General features: G+C 36.3%; 1 protein-coding gene across 3 annotated transcripts in view; it reads right to left on the bottom strand.

Moving 5' to 3' along the window:
• The window catches only part of xit (ALG6/ALG8 family glucosyltransferase xit), a 146,808-nt gene that overhangs the window by 79,234 nt on the left and 39,991 nt on the right, over positions 1-27,583 (bottom strand). For 2 of the 3 annotated variants that reach the window (XM_067124320.1, XM_067124321.1), the window contains exon 4: positions 8,152-8,279. The exons of the other annotated variant lie outside the window; for it this stretch is intronic. In XM_067124320.1, the coding sequence (XP_066980421.1) occupies positions 8,152-8,279 (128 nt within the window). The remainder of the gene's footprint in view (positions 1-8,151; positions 8,280-27,583) is intronic. 3 annotated transcript variants of the gene reach the window in all.

Here is a 27,583-nt window from a genome sequence, read left to right as displayed (position 1 = left end):
CCGACGGGGTTTGAGAGTTAGCGCCGAAGCGGAAAGAAAGTTTTTTTTTAAAAATCACAGCACGCTTAGTTTTTAAGATTAAGAGTTCATTTTTGGCTCCTTTTTTTCTCATTGCCTGAAGTTTAGTATGCAACCATCAGAAATGAAAAAAATATCATTATCATAAAAAAATATTGGAATATGTGACAGCACGAAAAAAAAATGTCATATATAATTGTATACAAATTGCGCTGTGAGCAAAACGGTTAAAGCTAATGAGTTATTTTTTTTTATTGTATTGTACACTAAATTGCAATGATTTTGGTATATAACAAATTGTAAAACGATCAAAGCAACACAGAGAAAATATTATCACAAAATGATGCATTCTACATGAAATTGCGCACATTTTCGTATATAAAACTTTATGTAACAGCTAATATAAAATGGTGCAAAAATTACAACAAAGTGACTAAAGAAATTCTGAGATTTTCAGCAGAGTTAGCGTGCACGGATGTAAGGAAAAAGTTTTTTTCAAAAATTCACCATAAATCGAAATATTGTGCTAGAGACTTCTCGTTTGTTGCAAAATGAAGGTAAATGATTGAATATTACTAGAATGTAAGAGTTTTAGCTTACAATTGCTTTTTTTGACCATTTTCGTCGAAGTCAAAGTTGACTGAAGGTGGAAATTTGGCACTTACCGTGATTTATATGAAAATATTTCAAAACTGATAAAAGCTACAACCATGAGTTATTTTTTGTTGTATTCTACATGAAATTGCGCACATTTTCATATATAAAACGTTATGTAATGGCTAATATAAAACGGTGCAAAAATTACGGCAATGTGACTAAAGAATTTCTGAGATTTTCAGCAGAGTTAGCACGTGCGGATGTAAGGAAAAAGTTTTTTTCAAAAATTCACCATAAATTGAAATATTGTGCTAGAGACTTCTCGTCTGTTGCAAAATGAAGGTAAATGATTGAATATTACTAGAATGTAAGAGTTTTAGCTTACAATTCCATTTTTCGACCATTTCGGTCGAGTAAAATTTGACCGAAGGTTGAAATTTTGGCACTTATCGTGATTTATATGAAAATATGTCAAAATTGATAAAAGCTACAACCATGAGTTATTTTTTGTTGTATTCTACATGAAATTGCACACATTTTCATATATAAAACTTTATGTAATGTCTAATAGAAAACTGTGCAAAAATTACGACAAGGTGATTAAAGAATTTCTGAGATTGTAAGAGGCTGACGCCATCTCTTCCAAACACGTGTGTGTTCGTGTGTTCGTCGTCCATCGGAGTGGCAAGACGTTTGGCGTCTTCACAAACAGAAACATACACACAGTTTGATACAGAAGATTCGTTGGAACATTATGAGTACATGATTAGAATGCTTGCATGGCAATGCAAGTAGTGGTGATTGTACATACATTAAGACAACAATGGTTAGGGAGAAACAGACTGAAATATTGTATGGTTGAAATCAGGTTCCTTTAGAGAAAGAAAACGAGATGCTCTTGTTGTCTTGTCCACTCCGATGGATGACGAACACACGAACACACTCGTGTTTGGAAGAGACAGCTTCAGGCTCTTACAAGATTTTCAGCAGTGTTAGAGCAGACGTAAGGAAAGTGTTTTTCAAAAATTCACCATAAATCGAAATATTGTGCTGGAGACTTCTCATCTGTTGCAAAATGAAGGTAAATGATTGAATATTACTAGAATGTAAGAGTTTTAGTTTACAATTGCATTTTTCGACCATTTCGGTCGAGTCAAATTTGACCGAAGGTTGAAATTTTGGCACTTATCGTGATTTATATGAAAATATGTCAAAATTGATAAAAGCTACAACCATGAGTTATTTTTTGTTGTATTCTACATGAAATTGCACAGATTTTCATACATAAAACTTTATGTAACAGCAAATAGAAAACAGTGCTAAAATTACGACAAAATGACTAAAGAATTTCTGAGATTGTAAGAGCCTGACGCCGTCTCTTCCAAACACGTGTGTGTTCGTCGTCCATTGGAGTGGCGAGAAGTTTGGCGTCTTCACAAACAGAAACATACACACAGTTTGATACAGAAGATTCGTTGGAACATTATGAGTACATGATTAGAATGCTTGCATGGCAATGCAAGTAGTGGTGATTGTACATACATCAAGACAACAATGGTTAGGGAGAAACAGACAGAAATATTGTATGGTTGAAATCGTGTTCCTTTAGAGAAACAAAACGAGATGCTCTTGTTGTCTTGTCCACTCCGATGGATGACGAACACACGAACACACACGTGTTTGGAAGAGAGAGTGTCAGGCTCTTACAAGATTTTCAGCAGTGTTAGAGCGGACGTAAGGAAAAAGTTTTTTTCAAAAATTCACCATAAATCAAAATATTGTGCTAGAGACTTCTCGTTTGTTGCAAAATGAAGGTAAATGATTGAATATTACTATATAAGAGTTTTAGCTTACAACTGAATTTTTCGACCATTTTGGTCGAGTCAAAGTTGATCGAAGGTTGAAATTTTGGCACTTATTGTAATTTATATGAAAATATGTTAAAATTGATAAAAGTTACAACCATGAGTTATTTTTTGTTGTATTCTACATGAAATTGCACACATTTTCATATATAAAGCTTTATGCAACGGCCAATAGAAAACAGTGCTAAAATTACGACAAACTGACTAAAGAATTTCTGAGATTTTCAGCAGAGTTAGCGTGAGCGGAGGGAAGGAAAAAGTTTTTTTCAAAAATTCACCAAAAATTGAAATATTGTGCTAGAGACTTCCAATTTGTTGCAAAATGAAGGTAAATGATTGAATATTACTAGAATGCAAGAGTTTTAGCTTACAGTTGCATTTTTCGACCATTTTGGTCGAGTCAAAGTTGACCGAAGGTTGAAATTTTGGCACTTATCGTGATTTATATGAAAATATGTCAAAATTGATATTAGCTACAACCATGAGTTATTTTTTACTGTATTCTACATGAAATTGCACACATTTTCATATATAAAACTTTATGTAACGGCTAATAGAAAATGGTGCAAAAATTATGACAAAGTGAGTAAAGAATTTCTGAGATTTTCAGCAGAGTTAGCTGATGCTTTCTTTTGGGATAAGAAAGAAATTCGCGCATGCGCAGCTGGGTCATGCTTATAAACAAAACAACAGCGTGATCCGTGAACTCCCAGCATCCCTCAAGGCGCGATTTAAAATTTTTTTGCAAACGAGGCCTATAAGTATTTTTCCGCGAATATTTAAAAAAACTTTTTGTAGTCGACGTATTTTACGTCCACTCGGCACCCGACAGACAACTTTTGTCGACGTAAAATACGTCCAGTCGGCGTTAAGAGGTTAACTGAATTCTTCTTTTAACCACAAATTACTTATGTGAATGAGAAACAGCACCATGGATCCCATTAATTTAGTTTTGTGAATAAAAAGCAGTGCCATGGATCCTATCAGTTTAGTTTCGTGAATGAAAAGCAGTGCCATGGATTCTGTTAATTTAGTTTTGTAAATGAAAAGCAGTGCCATGGATTCTATCAATTTAGTTTTGTGAATGAAAAGCAGTGCCATGGATTCTATTAATTTAGTTTTGTAAATGAAAAGCAGTGCCATGGATTCTATCAATTTAGTTTTGTGAATGAAAAGCAGTGCCATGGATTCTATCATTTTACTTTTGTGAATGAAAAGCAGTGCCTTGAATCCTGTTAGTTTATTTTTGTGAAAGGGAAAAGCAGTACCATGGATCCCACTAGTTTAGTTTTGTGAATAAGAAGCTATACAGTTATTTTTTTCCAAAATACAGTTTATATATCACTGTACATTTTCTTTTCCTTTACTTTACTCTGGGTTGCAAAGGATTGAAATGTTCCAAACAAATGTCACTCACAAAAAAGTTTGAGAACCACTGGACTACACCATTCACTGATCCAGTCCATGTCCTGATTGAGGCTGAGGCGCTTCATTTCTCATAAATGGAGACTTTACAACACCCACAAATGTTGCACCATTGGCATACTGAACAATCTTGTTTTCCAAGCCAACAACCATTTAGCTTGTGCAATAACGTCCCCATATTCGAGGTCTCACAATTCCACGGACTCACCTATTCGTGGATTTCTCTAGGGAACATATATATGCATTATTCGCTGAAAATCTGCCCATTCACAGTATTTTTCACTGAGAAATATTCACTAATTATTGTATTTTCATCCCATTTTCATGACTAAATGCACTTTTTGTGATAAAACTATTAAAATACTCAGGTAGTGCTCGAGTTATGATAGTTCACCTTACAATATATCGATTTTGCAATGGGGTAAGCAATTAATACCGATACGACAATATTTATGAAAATTTTGCGCGGGCTCAGGCAGCAGCGTACAATCAGGCAGTGAGAGAGACCAAATTACAATAGACCAGCTTCTTTTCCTCCAACTCTTTAGCCCATCTTCTAGTAACAGATAATGATAAAAGTACTGTTAGTAATGTTATACTCTTGTGTAAATGCGTACAGCCATAAACAACCAACCGAGAAACTGTTCTGTTTATCACCAAATCGGATGACAACAGCCATTTTGCTTGTATTTCAACCATCGTACGGTAATACACAATTACTATACGTCATGGTACAAATGAAGTGAAGTAGAATAGGACTGATATATTTTTACATTATACATGTACCCTTATTCGGTATGGATAAAAGATCGGCAAGGAAATATACTGCTAAATTTATGTTGGAAGTTGTAGCTGAAGGCTGAGAAAACAATGTTCAAGCTGCTAATGACTATAAATTATCGTTTATCGGCAACATGGATGAAACTTGACCGTAATTAAAATTGCAGAGAAAGTATTTTAGTCAAAACTACTGGGCATGAAAGAACACATTACTGCTACTTTTATGCTGATAAATGATAAATATGTAAAGCTCATATTATGATGAAATCAAGTGAAAATAGCAAACGGAATCTTGATTTTTTTCCACAAAACAAATGCCCTCAAATGGCCAACGTCATCTACTAATGAAAAAAATAGCTAAATTAATTTCACAAGAAGACGTATTTGTCACATTTCCACTTAAAAACACTTCGTACAGTATAACGAAAAATAACCTTGCCCCATATAAATAAAGTATCTAGAGATTCATTTACGCTAACTAGAAGCAAGAAAAGCACTCTGAACTGAGTTAAAATGGCAAAATAAACATTGTGTAAATGATTTCCTAACCAAAACACTGATCGCTATGATCGCAATTTATAATACAAAAGCAATACTGCATAAGAATATATACAATATTATTGGATACAGTGAATTAAGGCATAACATTTTAAAAGATCCATGGAAAAGATGCATACTCGTTATGTTGATGTTTGTATAATACGATATGCGAATATAGAGTACGGTATAATGTAGGCTAGGCTACAATATATGTATATGATATACCATAGTGTAGGCTAAGTTAATTCTTGTTTGTTATTAAATTTCTCTTTGTATTGAATTATAATATGTTACTATGCATGAAGCCCCAGAATTAGCTGATATTAATAATTATTATACTGTACTGTGTATGTATAGAGTATACTTTATAGTGTAGGCTAGGCCACCATATATGTATACATGGTACCGAATACCCTAGTGTAGGCTAGGCTATATTCGAGATACGTTTTTTCCAACAAACGATAGGTTTTTTTGGAACCTAACCCCATCGTAAGTAGGATAATCCCTGTATAAGCATTTCTGGTTTTTTTGTGTGTATAAACTATCAAAATAGGCAGTTCTAAGTGTTTTTAGAAGGGTTCTAAGTATTTGCAGGTCCTAGCTATTCGCAGGGGGGTGCGGTACACATCCCCCGGGAATACGGGGGGTTTACTGTACACTCTAAAGATAATAGCAGACCAAGAACACTATCCTGTGGAACTCCAAACAGACTAAGTCTTCGTTCGCTAAAGATCCCATCACAGCAACTCGCTGCTGCCTTCCTGTAAGGAAATCGTGAAGTAAACGTAAAACATATCCAGCCATTCCAAGATTCTGAAGCTTATAAATAAGTGCCTTGTGATTTACTAAATCGAAAGCAGCACTAAAATCTACCTGAATTACTCTACGCTCAAAACCCCTATCAAGGTTTCCTCTCAAATGGCACATCAAATTTAAAAGAGCATTACAGGTGCCTAACAGCTTCCTATTTGCTTTAGGTTCCACATACTTATATAATGGCTTAAAAATCAGTTTTTCTGAAACTTTGGAGAGTACAGGGAAAACAGAAATTAGCCTATAGTTACTGCACTTGGTACATATGTCATTCTTTGGAACAGGCACTGTTTGTGAACCTAGGACTTAAATAAGAGTTAACCTCTTTCTAGACACTGCTTCAACTTAAGAGGTCTTAGGGTCTTAAAGAGGTCTTGTGAGGTCTCTTGCACCAGACTAGACCAACACACCACATCAAATTGTTTTACTTCTTTGCCTGAACTGCATTGTAACATAACAAAAGCAATGTACATGAATGAAAAATATGCAAGCTAAAGTGGTACACTCTGGTGCCAAACCAGACTTTCTAGCTATGGTACATTGCTTTTGAACATTAATTTTAAGCTATTGCTAATAATGGTAATGGTTTACCATCTGTCTCCCTTTATACCTATAAAAGTGAACTTTAGATGGAGAAAATAAATGAAGTTTGGTGAAATTTGAATTCTGGATTGCCCCTCCTCCTTAGAAACCTTAGAAAATACCTTGCAATGCCTCCTCAAATGGTTTTTTCTTCACATGGTAACAAGGACATTTCTCCTTGCTGGAAGACATGCTGATAAGCAGGAAAAACAGCCAAAAGCACGAGCACAAAAATAATGAATGCACAAAAATCACGTGCTAGAAATGGAATGAGTTCAGATGGTGCTGGAGTTGCCGCTTGGCGGGCGGGTGAGCGTGGGCGCTGGTACGGCTCCCCGCTCTTCCCCGGGGGTTTTGACATGGGGATGTCTATCGAGTGTGGCTCTGTGGTTGTGATTCTTTCACTCACCCTTGGTTATACCGACGTCTTCAATAGAAGACGCTCGATCTGGGGGTAGTAACCCCAGCATTCCTGAAAGCTTTTTTCTCTGGTATATTTAGCAATATTTATACCTAGAAATTCGTGTTAGTATGGAATTTCACCGGGTGACATGGGGCCTCCCTCAGAAATAGATTTTTCCTTTGTCAAAATCCCTTTTCTCAGACATGGCAGTTTAACATCTACCAACTAACTACATCGCAGTTGATGTTGAACAAACTATATAGTGGCTATATAGATTCCACAGGAAACATTAATTTTGACTTTGAACATTAAACTTAATTGTGAGGAAGAATTTGGAAACCAGGGATATTTCCTCTAACTTTGTCATCATCATCACCAAAGTTTTTACATCAATTTTCCTTTTATGGAATTACATATGAAGTAAGTTCCCAACAAAGTCTACTGTCTCTTGCACTTCTTCATGAATTCCAACCTAGTCTAGGTCTTCATCCATGTCCTTTTCCCCTAAGATTTTCCGAGTCTTCCTGCAAGTCTTCATCCTGCCACTTCCATATCTACTATTTTTCTGATTAACTGCCCATGATCCCTTCTCTTACCTTCTGTCCCTGCCATCTCAGTTTCTGAAATCTCAATCCATTTTCCAGCTGATGGACACATCTCTCTGTAACTTCAATATGTGTAATATAATCTGCCCCCAGCACTCCAGTCATGAATCTTAGCATTTTGTAGTCACACCACCATAACATTTATTCCTTTTTTGTTGTCAGAACCCGTCTCTTGTATAATACTTTCATACATACAAACAGCAATTTGTGATGTGTTCAAGATGCCAAGAAGTAAGTATCAATTAATAGGGATCTAAATCACAAATAGTGAGCAAACACAAAACAAGTTGGTAACCCTTATGGTTCTGCTGAATTTCCTAAAGAAATACACAAGTTTCAAACTTCACATTATGTAAGATCAAGAACTTACTGAATTCTTACGGGTAACTATATTTTTAATTTATTTTATCTCCAATACTGTCAAACAAAACAATTACATGGCATATTAAGCAAAATGGATATATATTCATAGTGTCAGAGCTCAATTAATGTAAGGGAGCTAGTTTAACTTATGAAGACTTACATTTTACATCCATACGCGTAGACAAGATCAGAAGCAATTACAGACACACGCTGAAATACCACAGTTGCCACAGATGCATAGTTAAGGTTTTCAACTTTAAGCATCAGGGGATCAAAATACCATGCAATCTGAAATATAATAATTGTTGAAAAATTATTTTGTTTTGTAAATACAAATTGCCTTACTCGCCTTAACTTCAGTTCAAAAAGGACAAATGTATATTTCAAATACTTACAATAGATGATTCTGTTACTGTGGACAACAAGCCATTACCCCTAAAGTAGTGCAGTAATTATACCTCTAAAGTAGTTCAGTTAATTAGTTTTAATATGTACGTTTCAAATGCTTACAACAAATGTTCCTGTTACTATGGAGGGCGAGATATACCGCTAAAGTGAAGTACTGTACAGTGATTAGTTTTAAAAAATAATTATGCATTCATGAAATGTGTAATTGATCACCTTGCTTAGTTGACTATCTACTGCTCAAAAGTTGAATGCAGAAGAAAACAGTTCTTTGAAACATTTATATTTTTAGATAAAATACTGTAACTGAATCTATCATGCTATCAACCTACCAAAGGATGTAGGTTAGTGCAGGTCATGTGTTAGGCCCTGCTAATTTGGTATGTCTGATTTAGAAATTAGATGATTAGCTGATAAATGCTTACCTTGTTGAGGAGGGTATAGCTGCAGTTAAATCACAGATATCTACCTAATAAACTCATGAAATGATTATGGTAATGGTCCATGAGATGAATATAAATGCCAGAGCCCACCAAAGGGTCAATATAAAAATGTATCAAAATATTTGACAGAGCAATCCAATAGGTAGTGAAACTTCTATACCTCTGACAGAGTCAAGATGTGGCTCACATTTGTCAGTCCTTTCATATCTAAAAGTAAGGTGAAATAAAAAGAACCACAAAGAATTATCTGGACTACAGGACTGCAGGTTGATTCATATAGTGAAAGTAAGAAAAAAAAATAAGATAAGACTGACTGACTGCCTGCCAGATACTGGTTATGTGACCTGAACTACATTAAAGACATTAACAGATATTCGTTGGTACTTGTTCACAATCCCTTATCCAAAATCCTTGGGGCCAACTGTGTTTTGGTTTTCCCATTTTTTTTTCAGATTTTGAAACTGAAGGTTACTCCCCCACTGGGTTCTGAGATGTGTTTCATTTTTGGTTGATAATACCTGACTAGGTTTGCTAAGCCTGTTTCACTTTCAGTAGATTCCATTGATAATGCATGTACATGTAAGTTAGCTTTTGACTAACTTATGGCCTAGAGGCAAACATTCTGTACAATAAATGTACTTGGTCACACATTCAACCAGGCTTAAAAAAATTTATGGCTTTCCTAATAATTTGCTCTAGTCATCTGACTGAGACTATCGGTACAGTGGACATTATGGGCTGAACCCTCTTTTCTAGCTTGTTGGTTTGGGAAATTACTTGCTGAACCCTCTTTCCCAGTTTGTTGGTTTGAGAAATTACTAAGATGTTAGCTTGACTCCATCTTACTCTCAATAGTCTCCTAGTAGCAGGAACTGTAGCAACTTCTGTGTGTCCCTGCACCTTCTTATTCCAGGAGTGGGGAATCATATTGGTTCCCTAAGGCCCTAGCTTGTGACTGTGAGATTTCCATGCACTCTTTCATTCTAGCAAATGAGGTGGTAGACTCCCCAAAAAATCTCCCCATGGTCACTGCAGATGGAGATGAAACTCTGGACCACCAACAGATCTGGTTCTAGTGGGCACCTTGTCTTCAGAAATTCTGAAACCATTGGTTGGAGACAGGAACAGACCTGTTGGTGGTTCAGATCTTGAAACAAAATTGCTGGCTTTCCTTTCTGATGACACACTCTCATTGACATCAAAACTTACCCAATGTGTGTTGTACGTAAGGAACTCAGAGAAGTTTCTTACTCTTGACACAGAGGTGAGATCAATGATGGCAAAAGAAGCTACAGAGGAGGTGCTCAGTGATCTTGGGGTTTTTACAGCTGGTTGTTTGACATTCCCAAAGCCTAAGGGGGTGAAATCAAGGCCCATTACTGACCTTAAACCCTGCCGAACTGCTTTTTGCAGTTAACGCCTTTCTGGATGAAAAAAAAAAAAAATAGTACCAGTGCATCACTCTATTCGAAAGAGCAACTCTTTACCATCCCTTTGGGTACTTGAAAATACCATACTTTTAAATCACAACCTTTGAATGGAGATCTGGCACATATTCATAAGTGGAGTAAGCTTTGGGTCATGAAGCTTAATCCTTCTAAAACTCAAAACTATGATAGTCAGTCCAGAATATTTCTGCCTCTGCATCCTGAGTTACACTTAAATTGTAATGTTTTAAATGTCAATGACTCTTGTAAGATTTTAGGTGTAACTTTTGATAAGAAATTGACTTTTGAGAAGCATATTTGTAATACTGCTTCTTCTGTTACCTAAAAGCTAGTACATTACAGTATCTTGCAAAAAATATTTTCAACTGTTTCATGATGAAGTGATTATATCTAAGTGTTTTTTTTTTTTAACTTTTCTTCTTCCTTGTTCGGAGTACTATTCTCCAGTGTGGTCTTTGGATACTAACTCTCATCTCAAACTCTTGGAAAGTTATTTGTCACCAGTCAAGTTTATTATGCCAACTCTTAATATTGACTTGTGGCACAGACATAAAATGAGTTCATAATGTTTGCTACATAAAATGTTATACAATGGCAAATGTGTCCTGAACTCTTCTTTACCTGATCTAGCTGTTTTTGCTCGCAACACTAGGCAGGCTGCTGCAGTAGCAAAGTGCGTCATTTTTTAGTATCAGGTTTAATACTATTCAATTTGCTAGTTTAATTTTAGCTACAACTAAAATGTGGAATAGCTTGCCTAGTGCAGTTGTGGAGTCTTCTGATCTCCAAATGTGTAAGTGAGGAGCAAATTCAGGGGGGTTATCTGACTAATCTGCAGAAGATCACAGTTAGTTCAGCTTTAATTCTAGAGCCAGAGATTTTAGTTAGGTGGCAACTTTGGTGGCAGTTAGGAGTTCTTTGAAAACTCCTCTAAGATAGCATGGAGCTTTGTATCTTCTCAGTGGGCAAATTGAGCAGATGGGACCAAGTGGTTCCTGCATCTTGAGGTTTGCAGCATGATTTAGAAACAGTGGGAACCCCTCTATTAGACCTGTTTCCCACCTGTCTAAATCACAAGCTTCCAAACTACTGCTCAGCCTTGCCAGACCAGGCAGCATGGGCAAGCAATGCTTTTATGGTTCCCTGGAACAACCTAGGGGTATGGGCATTTCCAACCTTCTCTTTAATCAGACCAGTTTGGACAAACTGCAGCAGTCCAACAATGTCCTTAGCTCATATTGTCCCACTTTGTCTGGAAGCAGTCATAGTTTCCCAAAACTTGTTTTCTATTCTAGTGGAGCTCCAAAGAAGTTTTCCATACTGAAAGCTCTTCCTTCAGCTTCACTTTTGGAAATACCACCAGATTCTCAATCTCCTCAATCTTCATGCTTGGAAGCTATCTAGAAGTTTTTCACTATGAGAGGCTTTCTGCACCAAGCTGTCTAAGTTACCTACAACCCAGGCTACATCAGGCCAAGTGGAAAGAAGCTGATGAAGTACTAGGGGCTTTGAATCATGAATAATGAAATTTATGCTATTAAGCCAAGCACTGGGGCACTTTCAGCAATTCAGCACACAAGAAATTACATTACGAATTGGAGTGGTTGGACACCAAGATAAAGAGATTCAGAGAATAAATGGGATGACATACAAGGGTCTAAAATGAAAAGTGGGAGATGACTCCACTTTCACTGGTAAGTTGCAGAGAAGTTGGGCAAGATGGATGAAAAGGAATAGCAATGGGGATAAAGGGAAAGGCTAAAAAGCAGGTGCAGCTAGGAGCTGAAGGGATGCTGCAAACATTTACAAATGCTACAGTACAACCCAAGAGCTTCACTGAAAGCACTAACTCTCGTACATGGTAGAAAGGCATAAGAACCACTCAATGCACCTACTCTGCTTGTTGTGGAATTTCTACCCTACCTGCATAATTTCTGCCATCAGTGGCTACTACTCTGGCCTCTTACAGATATCTGAGAGCATGGACATCGACCTGGGCCCTTCTAACAAGCTTTTTCATACGTGTCAGTCTCCTAAGAGATAAGCTACACCAAGGACTCTCCAGCACCCTTCCTAGTACTTGTTGCAAACACTGAAACACCTATCCAGTTCTGTATATGAACCCTAGGAAGATGCCCTTTTGAAGATCTTCCATGAAAAATTCTTAACCCTTTAACGCCAAAGCCCTATTTACAAAAACGTCTCCCGTATGCTGGCGGCATTCGGTGAGTTAGCGCCGAAGCGGAAAAAAAGTTTTTTTCAAAAAATCACAGCACGCTTAGTTTTTAAGATTAAGAGTTCATTTTTGGCTCATTTTTTTTGTCATTGCCTGAAGTTTAGTATGCAACCATCAGAAATGAAAAAATATCATTATCATATATAAATATTGGAATATATGACAGCGAAAAAAAAACTTGTATATAATTGTATACAAATCGCACTGTAAGCAAAATGGTTAAAGCTAATGACTTAATATTTTTTAGTTGTATTGTACACTAAATTGCGATGATTTTGGTATATAACAAATTTTAAAACGATCAAAGCAACACAGAGAAAATATTATCACAAAATGATGCATGAATTCGTAACACGCGGACGTAAAATTTTTTTTTTTCAAAAATTCACCATAAATCGAAATATTGTGCTAGAGACTTCCTGTTTATTGAAAAATGAAGCTAATTGATTGAATATTACTAGACTGTAAGTGTTTTAGCTTACAATTGCAGTTTTTGACCATTTCGGTCGAGTTAAAGTTGACCGAAAGTCAAATTTTTTCTATTTATCGTGATTTATATGAAAATATTTCAAAAATGATAAAGGCTACAACCATGAGTTATTTTTTGTTGTATTGTAAATGAAATTGCACACATTTTCATATATAAAACTTTATGTAACGACTAATATAAAACGGTGCAAATATTAAGACAACGAGACGAAAGAATTTCTGAGATGTTCGGCCGAGTTACCGCGCAGATGTAAGGAAAATGTTTTCTTAAAAAATTCACCATAAATCGAAATATTGTGCTAGAAACTTCCAATTTATTGCAAAATGAAGGTAAACAATTGAATATTCCTAGAATGTAAGAGTTTTAGCTTACAATTGCGTTTTTTTACCATTTCGGTCGAGTTAAAGTTGACTGAAGGTTGAAATTTTGGCAGTTATAGTGGTTTATGTGAAAATATTTCAAAACTGATAAAAGCTACAACCATTAGCTAATTTCTGTTGTATTCTACATGAAATTGCACACATTTTCATATATAAAAGTTTATGTAACGACTAATGTAAAACGATGCAAACATTACGACAACATGACGAAAAAGAATTTCTGAGATGTTCGCCCAGTTACCACGCAGAGCGTAAGGAAAAAAAATTTTTTTCAGAAATTCACCATAAATCGAAATATTGTGCTAGAGACTTTCAGTTTATTGCAAAATGAAGGTACATGATTGAATATTACTAGAATGTAAGAGTTTTAGCTTATAATTGCGTTTTTTACCATTTCGGTCGAGTTAAAGTTGACCGAAGCTTGAAATTTTGGCAGTTATCGTGATTTATATGAAAATATTTCAAAACTGATAAAAGCTACAACCATGAGTTATTTTCTGTTGTATTCTACATGAAATTGCTCACATTTTCATATATAAAACTTTATGTAACGGCTAATATAGAGCAGTGCAAAAATTACGACACAATGACGAAAGAATTTCTGAAATTTTCGGCCGAGTTACAGCGGGCATAAGAAAAAAGTTTTTTCAAAAATTCACCATAAATCGAAATATTGTGCTAGAGACTTCCAATTTGTTGCAAAATGAAGGTACATGATTGAATATTACTAGAATGTAAGAGTTTTAGCTTACAATAGCGTTTTTCGACCATTTCGGTCGAGTCAAAGTTGACCGAATGTTGAAATTTTTTGTAGTCGACGTTTGCTACGTCCCTCGGCATTCAACAGACAATTTTAGTCGACGTTTGCTACGTCCAACAGGCGTTTAAGGGTTAACAGCCCTAGCTTCAGTCATACTGGTGAGTTACACGCTATTTCCAGCCAGGTTACTCACACAGAGAACTGGGGAAATACAGAGCTGTCCTGTGTGTCTGTCTCATGACATAAACACTGACAACCTACTCTACCCCTCAGCCTTCACCTTCAACTGTTACTTTATTCTTACCACTACAGCTTGAGAACATGGAAGACTGTTCTTTGCCCTGCAAGAGCTGTAAAGATTTATCTTTCTAAAACCAAACAAAATTTTTTTAAAGAGTGAATTGATTTTTTTTTTCATCCACCAACACATACATGACTGGAGTGTTTATAAAGGATATTTTCATAGTAAAATTAAGTTTCATATATACTTACTAAATATAGCTAAGGTTTCTACTCATGCGGCAGCTTTTAAAAATTCGCGGTAACGCTTCTATTGTTTTTTGTATAGGCAACAGGCTCCGCCCACTATCGGAGCCCTTGGGGACACAACCAGCCAGTTAGTCCAGTTGTGTTCGTGCCCGTATGTCCTTAAGAGGGAAGGAGGGTAGGTTCCAATTCTGTAATTACCTGTTAAGTATATATGAACTTAATTTTATTATGAAAATATAATTTTCATATAAGTAACTTCCCAAGTAATTACATAGCTGAATCCCACATTGAATGGAGGTGGGATACATGGACATACAGTCGACAACCGCCTATTTGCGATTCAGGATTCGCGGCTTCACCTTTCGCGGATTCTTCTGTGGAACTTATCACCAAATTATTCGCAAAAAATTCAGTAATTCAAGGATTTTTTTCATGTTATTTTCATGGTTAAATCCATTTTTTATGATAAATGATTTACTAATTTTCAAATAATACTAAAGTAAACAAAACAAACTATCAGTAAAATGAATGTATTTTTCAATGCATATCAAATATTGCAGTACTTTATAAGTACTTAACTTCCCAGTGTTTCCCCATGCACTGTACAAAGAAAACAGGACTGCTTCAATACTGTATGAGAGAAAATGGATGTACTTGAAAATAGGGGTAACTTGAATAGTTTTCACACTTAGCTGTAAGCCATATATTTTTAAGGGTAATGCATAAAATTATATTAAAGTGTTTTAGATAATAGTTTAAGGTATTTTCTGTGTAGGATGATAGTTTAAGGTATGAGAGCAAATGGATGTACTTTAAAATAGGGGTAACTTGAATAGTTTTAACACCTAGCTGTAAGACATTTATTTTTGATAGCGTAGTCACTTGTTTCATCCTCAAGGAGTTAACTCCCATGGTGTGGCAGTGTTCCATGGTGACTAGACTAGTATCAAAGAAATATCTTTTAGCATGGTCTTGTGGCCGGGTATTGTGTCATAATAAAAACACTATGACATGTGATAGAGTATAATGGACTCAAAAGATAAGAGGGCATTTTCCCTTATCTTCAGCTAAGCTGAACCCAGTTTTTCCTGCGTCAAAAACTGTAAGAAGTGACTATTGCGCATGTGTGTCTGCCATATTGTTTATGACTGAAGCAAGCAAAAGACCAGTCTCCATTATCCTCTACTGGTCAAAGTAGTGTGCACGACAATTCAGTGCTCCTCACAAAATTGCTTTGGTTTCAAATTTTTTCCTCAGTGAGAATCATGGAAACATCGGGTAGTTTATGGTTTGCCGGGGCAACCGCGCAACAACCAAATCCCTCCGCATGGTTAAGTAGTTCAACCTGACCATGCGTCCCCATTCCAGCACAGAATTCAAACTGTTAACATGGTGTCTTCCCATCCATCTCATGTTCAATTTGCCACTGCAAATCCGGTCACTATTATTGATTTGGTTAAATTATGTGACGTTGAAAGTGAATTGCATTTGTTTCTAATGAAAAGTGGCCTTTTAGGCGATTTTAGTGGTCTGTGTGAACAGTGTAAGGAAGGAACAGTTAGTCTTGTGAAGGATGAAAACAAGAAGAATCGACTTGCCAGAATGGTCCGACAATTCTGATTTCGAGTAAGGTACGTGTGTTTTTTATATATATAATATAAGGGGGGTACGGTAGGATTCTCTTGGTTAGGATAGTAAATCGTTGATAATTACAGGTTAGGGGTAAAATTTCGCCCCCTGTAACTCATGGGAAGCGCGCGTAGCGCAATATTACTGCTTGTCAGAACATACGTGCTTGCCAAGAATCTTTCAAAATGCAGATAAGGCATGAAGCGCCGTTCTGCCACGCCGAAACTGAAATCAGAAATGTGTAAAAAATGACCGCTAAAATTTTGTGATAAATACTGAATTAGTTTTCGTCTCGTTGCCATTTTTGTTGTGTCCCTCCACCAATTTTCTTGTCAGAGCTTACCGCCATCTAGTGGTAGGTTCTGACTAGAAAACTGGCTGAAGACAGGGTTGCCCCAGTAAACCATCGCTGCTCCGAAACATCTAAACTTGAAAGTTAAGTGCTTATTTTTAAGCTCCAGTTAAAAATTTTTAGTTTAAACTGTGGAACAAGTGTTTATTTTGTGTATGGAAGCTGGAAACCGGACTTTGTTTTCCAAGCACATGGTTGGTGCTATCTCACGATCTCTGTTATTTGCAAAAGGCCAAAAAATTTGAATTTTTTATCATTCTATTTAGAAGTTTTAACTAAAGAAATGTTCCACAATTTATTATTAATTTAGATAATCCTTTCAGATAACAATGTCTACAATAGCCTAGGTGGTAGCCTACATGAGATGGTAGCCTAACAAATTCAGTGTGAATAATTTAGACTATAGTGGACATTGTCTGTAGCCTATAACTTAGGATTACATATCCTAAAGGCCATTGAACCTGGATTAGGTAGTAATCTAAATTAAGGTAAGTAAGAACCTTTTAAGAAGTATTCTTTAATGGTCCTAGGCAGCAGCCTAGTTTACACCAAGGACCCTGGAATTTGATAAACAGGCTACAGAATTTTTCCCTTTATATAGCCTGTTTGCTCAAGCATGATCTAAAATAATCCAGGACTAGGCAGTATCTTATACAGTATTAGGTTAAGTAATGAAGTTTTATAAAACATCCCATTATTGGACTAAATCATTTTCCTAAACCATGTATTCTCGGACTAGATGAAAATAGTAAACTGTGCCAGATGAGATAGTAGCCTAGCCTTAAGGCTACATACTATGGCAACTGTGCTTTACATGACCCATACCCTTAATTGTGAATTAGATAATCCAGATTATGCAGTATCCTACATTAGAGTAAGTGATAGCCTAGCTATAAGATTATAAATTATTGGGTTGCTATTTTACATAGTAGACCAAATAACCTAGGATTGGATACAAACAACAACCTGGGTTAGACAAAAATAGTAGCCTAACTATAATTTTACATATTAGTAAGTTGCTGGTTTTATATAGCCTATACAGTTAAGTGTGATCTATAAAAATCTGGATTAGGTAATACCCTGTACTATACTAAGAAAGAACAAATAAGCCTAGGAGTACATATAAACAGTAATCTAGGATCAATAACACTGGCAGGGTCTTATGTAGCTTATACCCTTACAAGTGATATAAACCTAGAACAGGCAATAGCCTAACCAGATTAAGTAGGAATCCCTTTTTAAGGGAATATCCTGCTGTTAATTTAGAAACAGCATGGCTGAGTATCAGACAAAAGTGTAGTTTTGCCTACATAAAACAGAAAACCAGATTATAAGAGGATTAATTTTTTTATAGCTTATATCCTTAGGTTTTAAATAAACCTATAAAAAGAAGCGGCTTAGAATAGGTTAAGCGAGAACTCTCTAAGAAATCTTCTATGCTAGATTAACATAGATTATACTAGAAGGATTAACCTAAGCCATTTAAACAGTAGCTTGGGTTAGTTGAACAAATTAGTTCATAGATTAGTCTGAATGGCATGGCATGACAATTTAGAATTAAAGTTTCACACAGCCATTGCAAAAGGACTTAACCCTTAAATGCCGAGCCTCTATTTACGAAAGTGTCTGCAGTATGCCATGTGGGTTCGGGAGTTAATAACTCATGAAGTGGAAAAAAAAGTTTTTTTTTTAAATATCACAGCACGCTTAGTTTTTAAGATTAAGAGTTCATTTTTGGTTCCTTTTTTGACATGCCTGAAGTTTAGTATGCAACCATCAGAAATGAAAAAAAATATCATTATCATATATAAATATTGAAATATATGACAGCGCGAAAAATAAATTTCATATATAATTGTATACAAATCGCGCTGTGAGCAAAACAGGTAAAGCTAATGAGTTATTTTTTTTTCTTTGTACTGTACACTAAATTGCGATGGCTTTGGTATATAACAAATTGTAAAACGATCAAAGCAACACAGAGAAAATAATATCACAAAATGATGCATGAATTCGTAACGAGCGGACATAAAAGTTTTTTTCGAAAATTCACCATAAATCGAAATATTCTTCTAGAGACTTCCCATTTGTTGCAAAATGAAGGTAATTGATTGAATATTACTAGAATGTAAGTGTTTTAGCTTACAATTGCAGTTTTCAATAATTTCGGTCGAGTTAAAGTTGACCAAAGGTCAAATTTTTTCTATTTATTGTGATTTACATGAAAATATTTCAAAACTGATAAAGGCTACAACCATGAGTTATTTTTTGTTGTATTCTACATGAAATTCCACACATTTTCATATATAAAACTTTATGTAATGACTAATATAAAACGGTGCAAACATTACAACAAAGTGACAAAAGAATTTCCAAAATGTTCGGCTGAGTTACTGCGCGGATGTAAGGAAAAAGTTTTTTTCAAAAATTCACCAAAAATCGAAATATTGTGCTAGAGACTTCCAATTTGTTGCAAAATTAAGGTAAATGATTGAATATTACTAGAATGTAGGAGTTTTAGCTTACAATTGCGTTTTTCGACCATTTCGGTAGAGTTAAAGTTGACCGAAGGTTGAAATTTTGGCGCCGTGATTTATATGAAAATATTTCAAAACCGATAGAAGCTACAACAATGAGTTATTCTTTGTTGTATTCTACATGAAATTGCACACATTTTCATATATAAAACTTTATGTAACGACTAATATAAAACGGTGCAAACATTACGACAAAGTGATGAAAGAATTTCTGAGATGTTCGGCCGAGTTACCGTGCGAGGACGTAAGGAAAAAGTTTTTTAAAAAATTCACCATAAATCGAAATATTGTGCTAGAGACTTCCAATTTGTTGCAAAATGAAGGTATATGATTGAATATTACTAGAATGTAAGAGTTTTAGCTTACAATTGCGTTTTTTACCATTTCGGTCGAGTCAAATTTGACCAAAGGTTGAAATTTTGGCACATCGTGATTTATATGAAAATATTTCAAAACTGATAAAAGCTAAAACCATTAGTTACTTTCTGTTGCATTCTACATGAAATTGCGCACATTTTCATATATAAAACTTTATGACTAACGACTAATATAAATTTCTAAGATGTTCGCAAACATTTTTTTTAAATTCACTGTAAATCGAAATACTATGCTAGAGATTTGTTTGTTGCAAAATGAAGGTAAATGATTGAATATTACTAGAATGTTAGAGTTTTAGCTACAATTGCATTTTTCGACCATTTCGGTCAAGTCAAAGTTGACCTCAAGGTTGAAATTTTGGCATTTATCGTGATTTATATGAAAATATTTCCAAACTGATAAAAGCTACAACCATGGGTTGTTTTTTGTTGTATTTTACATGAAATTGCACACATTTTCATATATAAAACTTTATGTAACGGCTAATATAAAACGGTGCAAAAACTACAACAAAAGGACGAAAGAATTTCTGAAATTTTCGCCCAAGTTACTGCACAGACGTAAGGAAAAAGTTTTTTCAAAAATTCACCATAAATCGAAATATTGCGCTAGAGACTTCCAATTTGTTGCAAAATGAAGGTAAATGATTGAATATTACTAGAATGTAAGAGTTTTAGCTTACAATTGCATTTTTCAACCATTTCGGTCCAGTCAAAGTTGACCGAAGGTTGAAATTTTTTGTAGTCAACGTACGGTACGTCAGCTCGTCACCCGACAGACAATTTTAGTCGACTTACGATACGTCCAGTTGGCGTTTAAGGCTTAACAGTTTAAGTAATACAGCCATATACGGTGTCAAAATTGACCTAAACCTCAAAGGTTTTAACTTAATGTAGATATTTTATAAAAGGTATTACATTTACACACTAGTAATCAAATTAACCTGTAAAATGTAATATGCTAACGATACAGGGATTTACAAGTGTCCCTTATTAAAAACAACTTATACTAATTAGTTTCTAATAACAACTTGTTTTTTTTTTACTACAGGATCGCCATTATGCAGGACCCTCAGCTCTAGTGTTCCAAAGGAAATTGCTCGGTTCACTTTTGGCCAGTGGGTGCGACCCATACCACATGCCATGAGCATAGTCCTTGTAAAAACCAAGACAAATTTGCTTGGTCGCCAGATATGTGCAAAATTTGTAGTGGCTCTTGGCAGCAAGTTTTAAGGACGGAACAGCTAGGGTTCAGCAAGAAGGAGGAAGGAGGAGATTATATCTTACCGGCAGAACTCCAGCAGCAAATATTTAACCCCTTCTCAGAAGATTCTATATTTAAGCCAAAACCCAGTAACACCAGTCCCTAATACATCCCAGGTTAACCCTACGGAGGAAATAGAGGAAGTTCCTCTTGGAGGTGATTTTCTTACAAATGAAGTTGATATTGCTACTGAAATGACCTTGCTGAGCCCAGAAGGATCAGGGACACAACCTTCAGCTAACCATGGGAGAAACTTTCCAGAAGGAATTCAATCCCCCATGCAGCTTTCAGAAGCTGATCAGGATCCTTCCCCCAAAAGGGATACAAGGATTCATTTAACCCCAATTGAAATGACTACATTTTCAGAGGGGTATAGCAAGCTCCCCCATAAGGGATACATAGTTTGCAGCATTTGATCAGTTCCATTGTAAGGATGGTATAGAGTGACATACTGGCTGGGTGTTGTCTGGTTTATTGGTGGTTCCTTACTGAATAAATGTACAGAATCTTCGAAGTTGTTATTGGCTGGTGCGAGCCGCAAAGTAGTTTCTACACACAGACAGGACAAAACAGAGGGAGTGTTTCGGACATCTGTGTTTGTCGGCAGACAAACAGATGGCGATTGTGAGAGACATAATAAATGTACAATGATAAAACATATATCAATGGAAAGGCCAGGAAATTCCGCACATGGACAGTAGCATGATATTCAAGACAGATTAATGAATACAATGCAGTAGCATAATATATGTGAAATGGCGAGACATTTGGCGTCTTCACAAACAGAAACCTACAATCAGTCTGATACAGAAGATTCGGTGGACCATTATGAATTCATGATTGGAATGCTTGCATGGCAATGCAAGTAGTGGTGATTATACATAAATCGAGACAACAATGGTTAGGGAGAAACAGACGGAAATATTGTATGGTAGAAGTTGCATTCCTTGAGAGAGAGAAAATGGGATGCTCTTGCTTCTGTCTCGTTCCCTCCGAAGGATGACGCACACACATGTGGCTGAAAGACCGCGATGCGGTCTTACAATACTCCCCCCCACAAGCATGGCATCGATGTGGAAATTGTCTTGCTAACAATTGGAATGGGCGCGAAGGGCTTGGGCTTAGGGCGGGTATGAGGCTGAAGGGCGGCGCCAGCCAGCAGGAACTCGAGGAGGACGGTAACGGGTTGAAGGGTACATCGCTCCTTCGTTGGTCAGGTCGTCTGGTACGAGTTCGGGGGCGGCAGCAGGCTGCCTCGAGGAGGTGTCCAGGGTTCCTGTGGTGGGGTGGGTCATCTCGGAGGGTCGGACATCTAGTGAGCACTAGGGAATGGCTGGAAGCGGGGAGGCGGCGAAGGGTTTGTTGGCACATGGGTCGTCATCTTGGGTTGGACGTCTGCCATCGGCTCCTTCGGGTCACTCTGGGGTCACCAGTGTAAGGATGGTATAGAGTGACATACTGGCTGGGTGTTGTCTGGTTTATTGGTGGTTCCTTACTGAATAAATGTACCGAATCTTCGAAATTGTTATTAGCTGGTGCAAGCCGCAAAGTAGTTTCTACACACAGACAGGGCAAAACAGAGGTAGTGTTTCGGACATCTGTGTTTGTTGGCAGACAAACAGATGGCGATTGTGAAAGACATAATAAACGTACAATGATAAAATATATATCAATGGAAAGGCCAGGATATTCCACATATGGACAGCAGCATGAGATTCGAGGCAAGTAGTGGTGATTGTACATAAATCGAGACAACAATGGTTAGGGAGAAACAGACGGAAATATTGCATGGTAGAAGTTGCGTTCCTTGAGAGAGAGAAAATGGGATGCTCTTGCTTTTGTCTCGTTCCCTCTGATGGATGATGCACATACACGTGCGGCCGAAAGACCGTGATGCAGTCTTACACCATAAGCAAGTTATGAGTAATATCAAAGATGTCCTTGCCACAGAATGACAATATATGATGGACATACAGTAAACTCCCACGTATTCGGGGGGGGGGGGATGCATACTGCATCCCCCTATGAATAGCTAAAATCCGGAAATACTTAAAACCCCTCTAAAAACACTTAGAACTGCCTATTTTGATAGTTTAAACACAAGAAAAACCCTCTAAAAATGCTCATACCTGAGTATTTTAATAGTTTTATTACAAAAAGTGCATTTAGTCATAAAATTTATATGAAAATACAGTAATTAGTGAGTATTTCTCAGTGAAAAATACCGCGAATGGGCGAATTTTCCGCGAATAATGGGTAGATACGTTCCACAGAGAAATCTGCGAATACACGAGTCCGTGAATCGTGAGAACACAAATACAGGGGGATTTACTGTATTGCATGATTCCGAACAGGAAATTAAAGAAATCAAGTCATTGATGAACACTCCAAAGTGAAAAAGTACTGCATCCTGTAACCGAAAAGGGAGAGTGGAAACAAATTCTGACCAAACAAGGTCTAATGTTAGAATTCCAATTGGAACCAACAAAATGTTCATTTCAGACTACAAAGCTTCTGATCAAAGCATAACAGGGGCTCCAATATTCTCCCCTGATGATAATGATAATCCTTGGTGAGATGCTTCAATGTGTATTTTCTCTCCTGATGGTAAGTATCTAATTAATGAGAGACAAACCATGATTGAAGTTGTACATGTGGAGCTTAGAGACAGGGCAGCACTCCCTAATACAGAATGGTGCCTGATACCACCTTTGCCAGACATGGAGAAACCTCAAAAGGAAACAGTTCCCTTATTTGGAAATGCAGCATTGAAAGCTATAGATGATGCCCTTTACCAGGTCAACAGGAGATGGATCTATACTCCCATATGAATAAAACCCATTGCTCACCCAGTACCCCCAAAGCCTTCTGTCCCTTCACTTCTAAAATAATTAACCATGTGAAGACAAACTTTCAGAATTATGTAGTAACTAGAAAACGGGAGTCAATGACAGAAATAAAACCATTCACCACAGTCCTCCCAGTTTTGCAAAATTCCACCAACGGATGGGCAACACTTCAAGTCCCTTTTGAAAGGAAAAGCTCTCCTTGGATGTGGCTACTCAGCAATTTGGGACCCCTTAGAGAAGAATCTCAGATGAGACAGCTTTGTCAGAATTCCATGTTAAGACTCTTCTTAGTATCTTAACCTCTTCTACCTTGCTAGAAGTTGCCGTCAAAAGGCTTCCAGAAGATTCCAGGACACTTTTTGCTGTTGTGGCTAAAAGTCTTATGAGAATCCTATGGGAAGCACTATGACTTTTTAGACTGGTGTTTAAAAGCGTGAATGGAAACACTGGAAGGTTCCAACAAGTCACTTCCCAATGTGACTGCTTTATTACAGTCTAACCCCTTCCATAAGGGCCTCTTTGAGGATTCTGTTTTAACTCAAGTCAATGAACAAGCACACCAACAAAACTGTACAGTGTACGCTCTTCTAGGAAAAGGAGAATTCAGGAAACAAAAAAACCCAAAATTTGCCTTTACCCAATTCAAAAAGGCTCACTTTGATCAAAAATCATATAAGCCCGCAGTCACCTCCAAAACTTTTCCTCACAAGCAGGTAGGTGGTCAGAAGGGTCAACCCCCTTCAAAAGAAAAACAACAGCCACATCAGCAAGGACATCCTTTTCACAAGGTCCAAAAACTGTCTTACAAAGGAAAAGGAAAATAAATGCCTGGACTGCCTACCAAGGGAAAAGGTAGAGGAAGAGGGGGATACCAATAGGAATTGTTTGGTTGGGGGTCGGCTTCAAAGACACCACAGGGAATAGAAGTCTTCTCCTTGGGGACACAGCATTGTTCTCAACAGGCTGGGGTGGAAATGGTCTCATCCCCGCCCACCTTTAACCCTTAAACGCCTACTAGACGTATCATACGTCGACTAAAATTGTCTGTTGGGTGCCAAGTGGACGTACCGTCGTCGACTACAAAAATTTCAACCTTCAGCGTACTAAAATTTATTTGTCAACTTTGACTCGACCGAAATGGTCAGAAAAACGCAATTGTAAGCTAAAACTCTTACATTCTAGTAATATTCAATCATGTATCTTCATTTTGCAACAAATTGGAAGTATCTAGCAAAATATTTCGATTTATGGTGAATTTTTGAAAAATATTTTTTCTTACGCCACTTGGAATAGGAAAGTAACTCAGCCGAAAATTTCAGAAATTCTTTCGTCATTTTGTCATAATTTTTGCACTGTTCTAAATTAGTCGTTACATAAAGTTTTATATATGAAAATGTGCGCAATTTCATGTAAAATACAGCAAAATACAACCCATGGTTGTAGCTTTTATCAGTTTGGAAATATTTTCATATAAACCACGATAACTGCCAAAATTTCAACCTTCGGTCAACTTTGACTCGACCTCTGGTAAAAAATGCAATTGTAAGCTAAAACTCTTACATTCTAGTAATATTCAATCATTTACCTTCATTTTGCAACCAATTGGAAGTCTCTAGCACAATATTTCGATTTATGGTGAATTTTTTTCAAAAAAACTTTTTCCTTATGTCCGCAGATAGAGAGAAATTCTTTAAGCCTCACGTTGTCGTAATGTTTGCTTCATTTTATATCAGTCGTTACATAAAGTTTTATATATGAAAATGTGCGCAATTTCATGTAGAATACAACAAAAATAACTCATGGTTGTAGCTTTTATCAGTTTTTAAATATTTTCATATAAATCACGATAACGGCCAAAATTTCAACCTTCGGTCAACTTTAACTTTCGAACGAAATGGTCAAAAAATGCAATTATAAGCTAAAACTCTTACATTCTAGTAATATTCAATCATGTACCTTCATTTTGCAACAAACTGGAAGTCTCTAGCACAATATTTTGATTTATGGTGAATTTCTGAAAAAAAAAAAAAATTTTTCCTTACGTCTGCAAAACTGGAAAACATCTCAGAAATTCTTTTTCTTAACGTTGTCGTAATGTTTGCATCGTTTTACATTAGTCGTTACATAAACTTTTATATATGTAAATGTGCAAAATTTCATGTCTAAATACAACAGAAAATAGCTCATGGTTGTAGCCTTTATCAGTTTTTAAATATTTTCACATAAATCACGATAACTGCCAAAATTTCAACCTTATCATCAACTTTAACTCGACCGAAATGGTAAAAACCCAATTGTAAGCTAAAACTCTTACATTCTAGTAATATTCAATCGTTTACCTTCATTTTGCAATAAATTGGAAGTCTCTAGCACAATAGTTCGATTTATGGTGAATTTTTAAAAACATTTTCCTTACGTCTGCGTGGTAACTCGGCCGAACATCTCAGAAATTCTTTTCACATTTTTCGTAATATTTGCACAGTTTTATATTAGTCGTTACATAAAGTTTTATATATGAAAATGTGTGCAATTTCATGTACAATACAACAGAAAATAACTCATGGTTGTAGCTTTTATCAGTTTTGAAATATTTTCATATAAATCACGATAAATAAAAAAAATTCGACTTTCGGTCAACTTTAACTCGAAATGAAATGGTCGAAACTGCAATTGTAAGCTAAAACACTTACAGTCTAGTAATATTCAATCAATTAGCTTCATTTTTAACAAATTAAGTCTCTTGACAATCAAGCAATAGCAAGAGATGCCTTCCTGGAAGACTGGAACAAGTGGAGACCGATATATCTTTTTCCTCCATTGTCCCAGATTCTGAAGGTTCTGAGCAAACTCCTAACCTTCAAAGGAACAGCTTACTTAATACAGGTTGACCATCACTAATCCGGCAATCAGTAGTCCGGAACAATCAGTAATCCAGCACAAATTTCGGCTAGAGTAATTTCTAATGTTTCCGCACTAATTTTCAAATTTCCCGGGTCGCTGCGCTAACTCGCTCGCCGGCCGCTTCGATTTGGTGGCGCAGTGTGCTGCATCAACAAACTGGTAGCCTAGCCTACAGTATACTGAACTCTATTCACATATTAACAGTATTATACAAACATCAACATAACGAATGTGCATCTTTTTCATGGATCTTTTAAAAAGTTATGCTTTACTACATTGTTTCCAATTGTGTATATTCTCATATTGCTTTTGTATTATAAATTGCGATCAATGTTTTGTTTTGGGAATCAACATCGCGGAGTTTATTTCGCCGCATTTAACTAAGTTCAAAGTGCTTTTCTTGCTTCTAGTTAGCGTAAATGAATATGGATAATTTATTTATTTGGGACAAGGATATTTTTCGTTATACGAAGTGTTTTTAAGTCGAAATATAACTTAAATATGTCTCATTGTGAAACTAATTTAGCTATTTTTTCGTCATTATATGACGTTCACGGGAATTGCGGCTGGCCGTTTTGGGGGCATTTGTTTTGTGTAAAAAAAATCAAGATTCCGGTCGCTATGTTCTCCTGATTTCATCATAATACAAGCTTTACATATTTATCTTTTATCGGCGTGAAAACAGTGGTAATTTGTATTCTTTCATGCCCAGTAGCTTTGATTAAAATACGTTCTTTCCAGTTTTATTTACGGTCGAGTTTCATCCATGTTGCCGATGCACGATAATTTATAGTCATTAGCAGCTTGAACATTGTTTTCTCAGCTTCAGCTACAACTTGCAGCTTAAAGCTACTGTAGCAGTATATTTCCCTGCCGATCTTTTCTCCAAAGCGAATAAGGGAATAGTGTAAAAAATATATCAGTCCTATTGCACAGTACTTAACGTCAGTAATTGTGTATTACCGTACGATGGTTGAAATACAAGCAAAACAGTTGTTATCCAATACGATTATTAGCAAAACAAGTTTCCCG

The sequence above is a fragment of the Macrobrachium rosenbergii genome, chromosome 22, assembly GCF_040412425.1.
Source record: "Macrobrachium rosenbergii isolate ZJJX-2024 chromosome 22, ASM4041242v1, whole genome shotgun sequence".
NCBI lineage: Eukaryota > Metazoa > Arthropoda > Malacostraca > Decapoda > Palaemonidae > Macrobrachium > Macrobrachium rosenbergii.
Note: the sequence above shows the minus strand (reverse complement) of the source record. Positions and strands in the feature narration are given on the sequence as shown.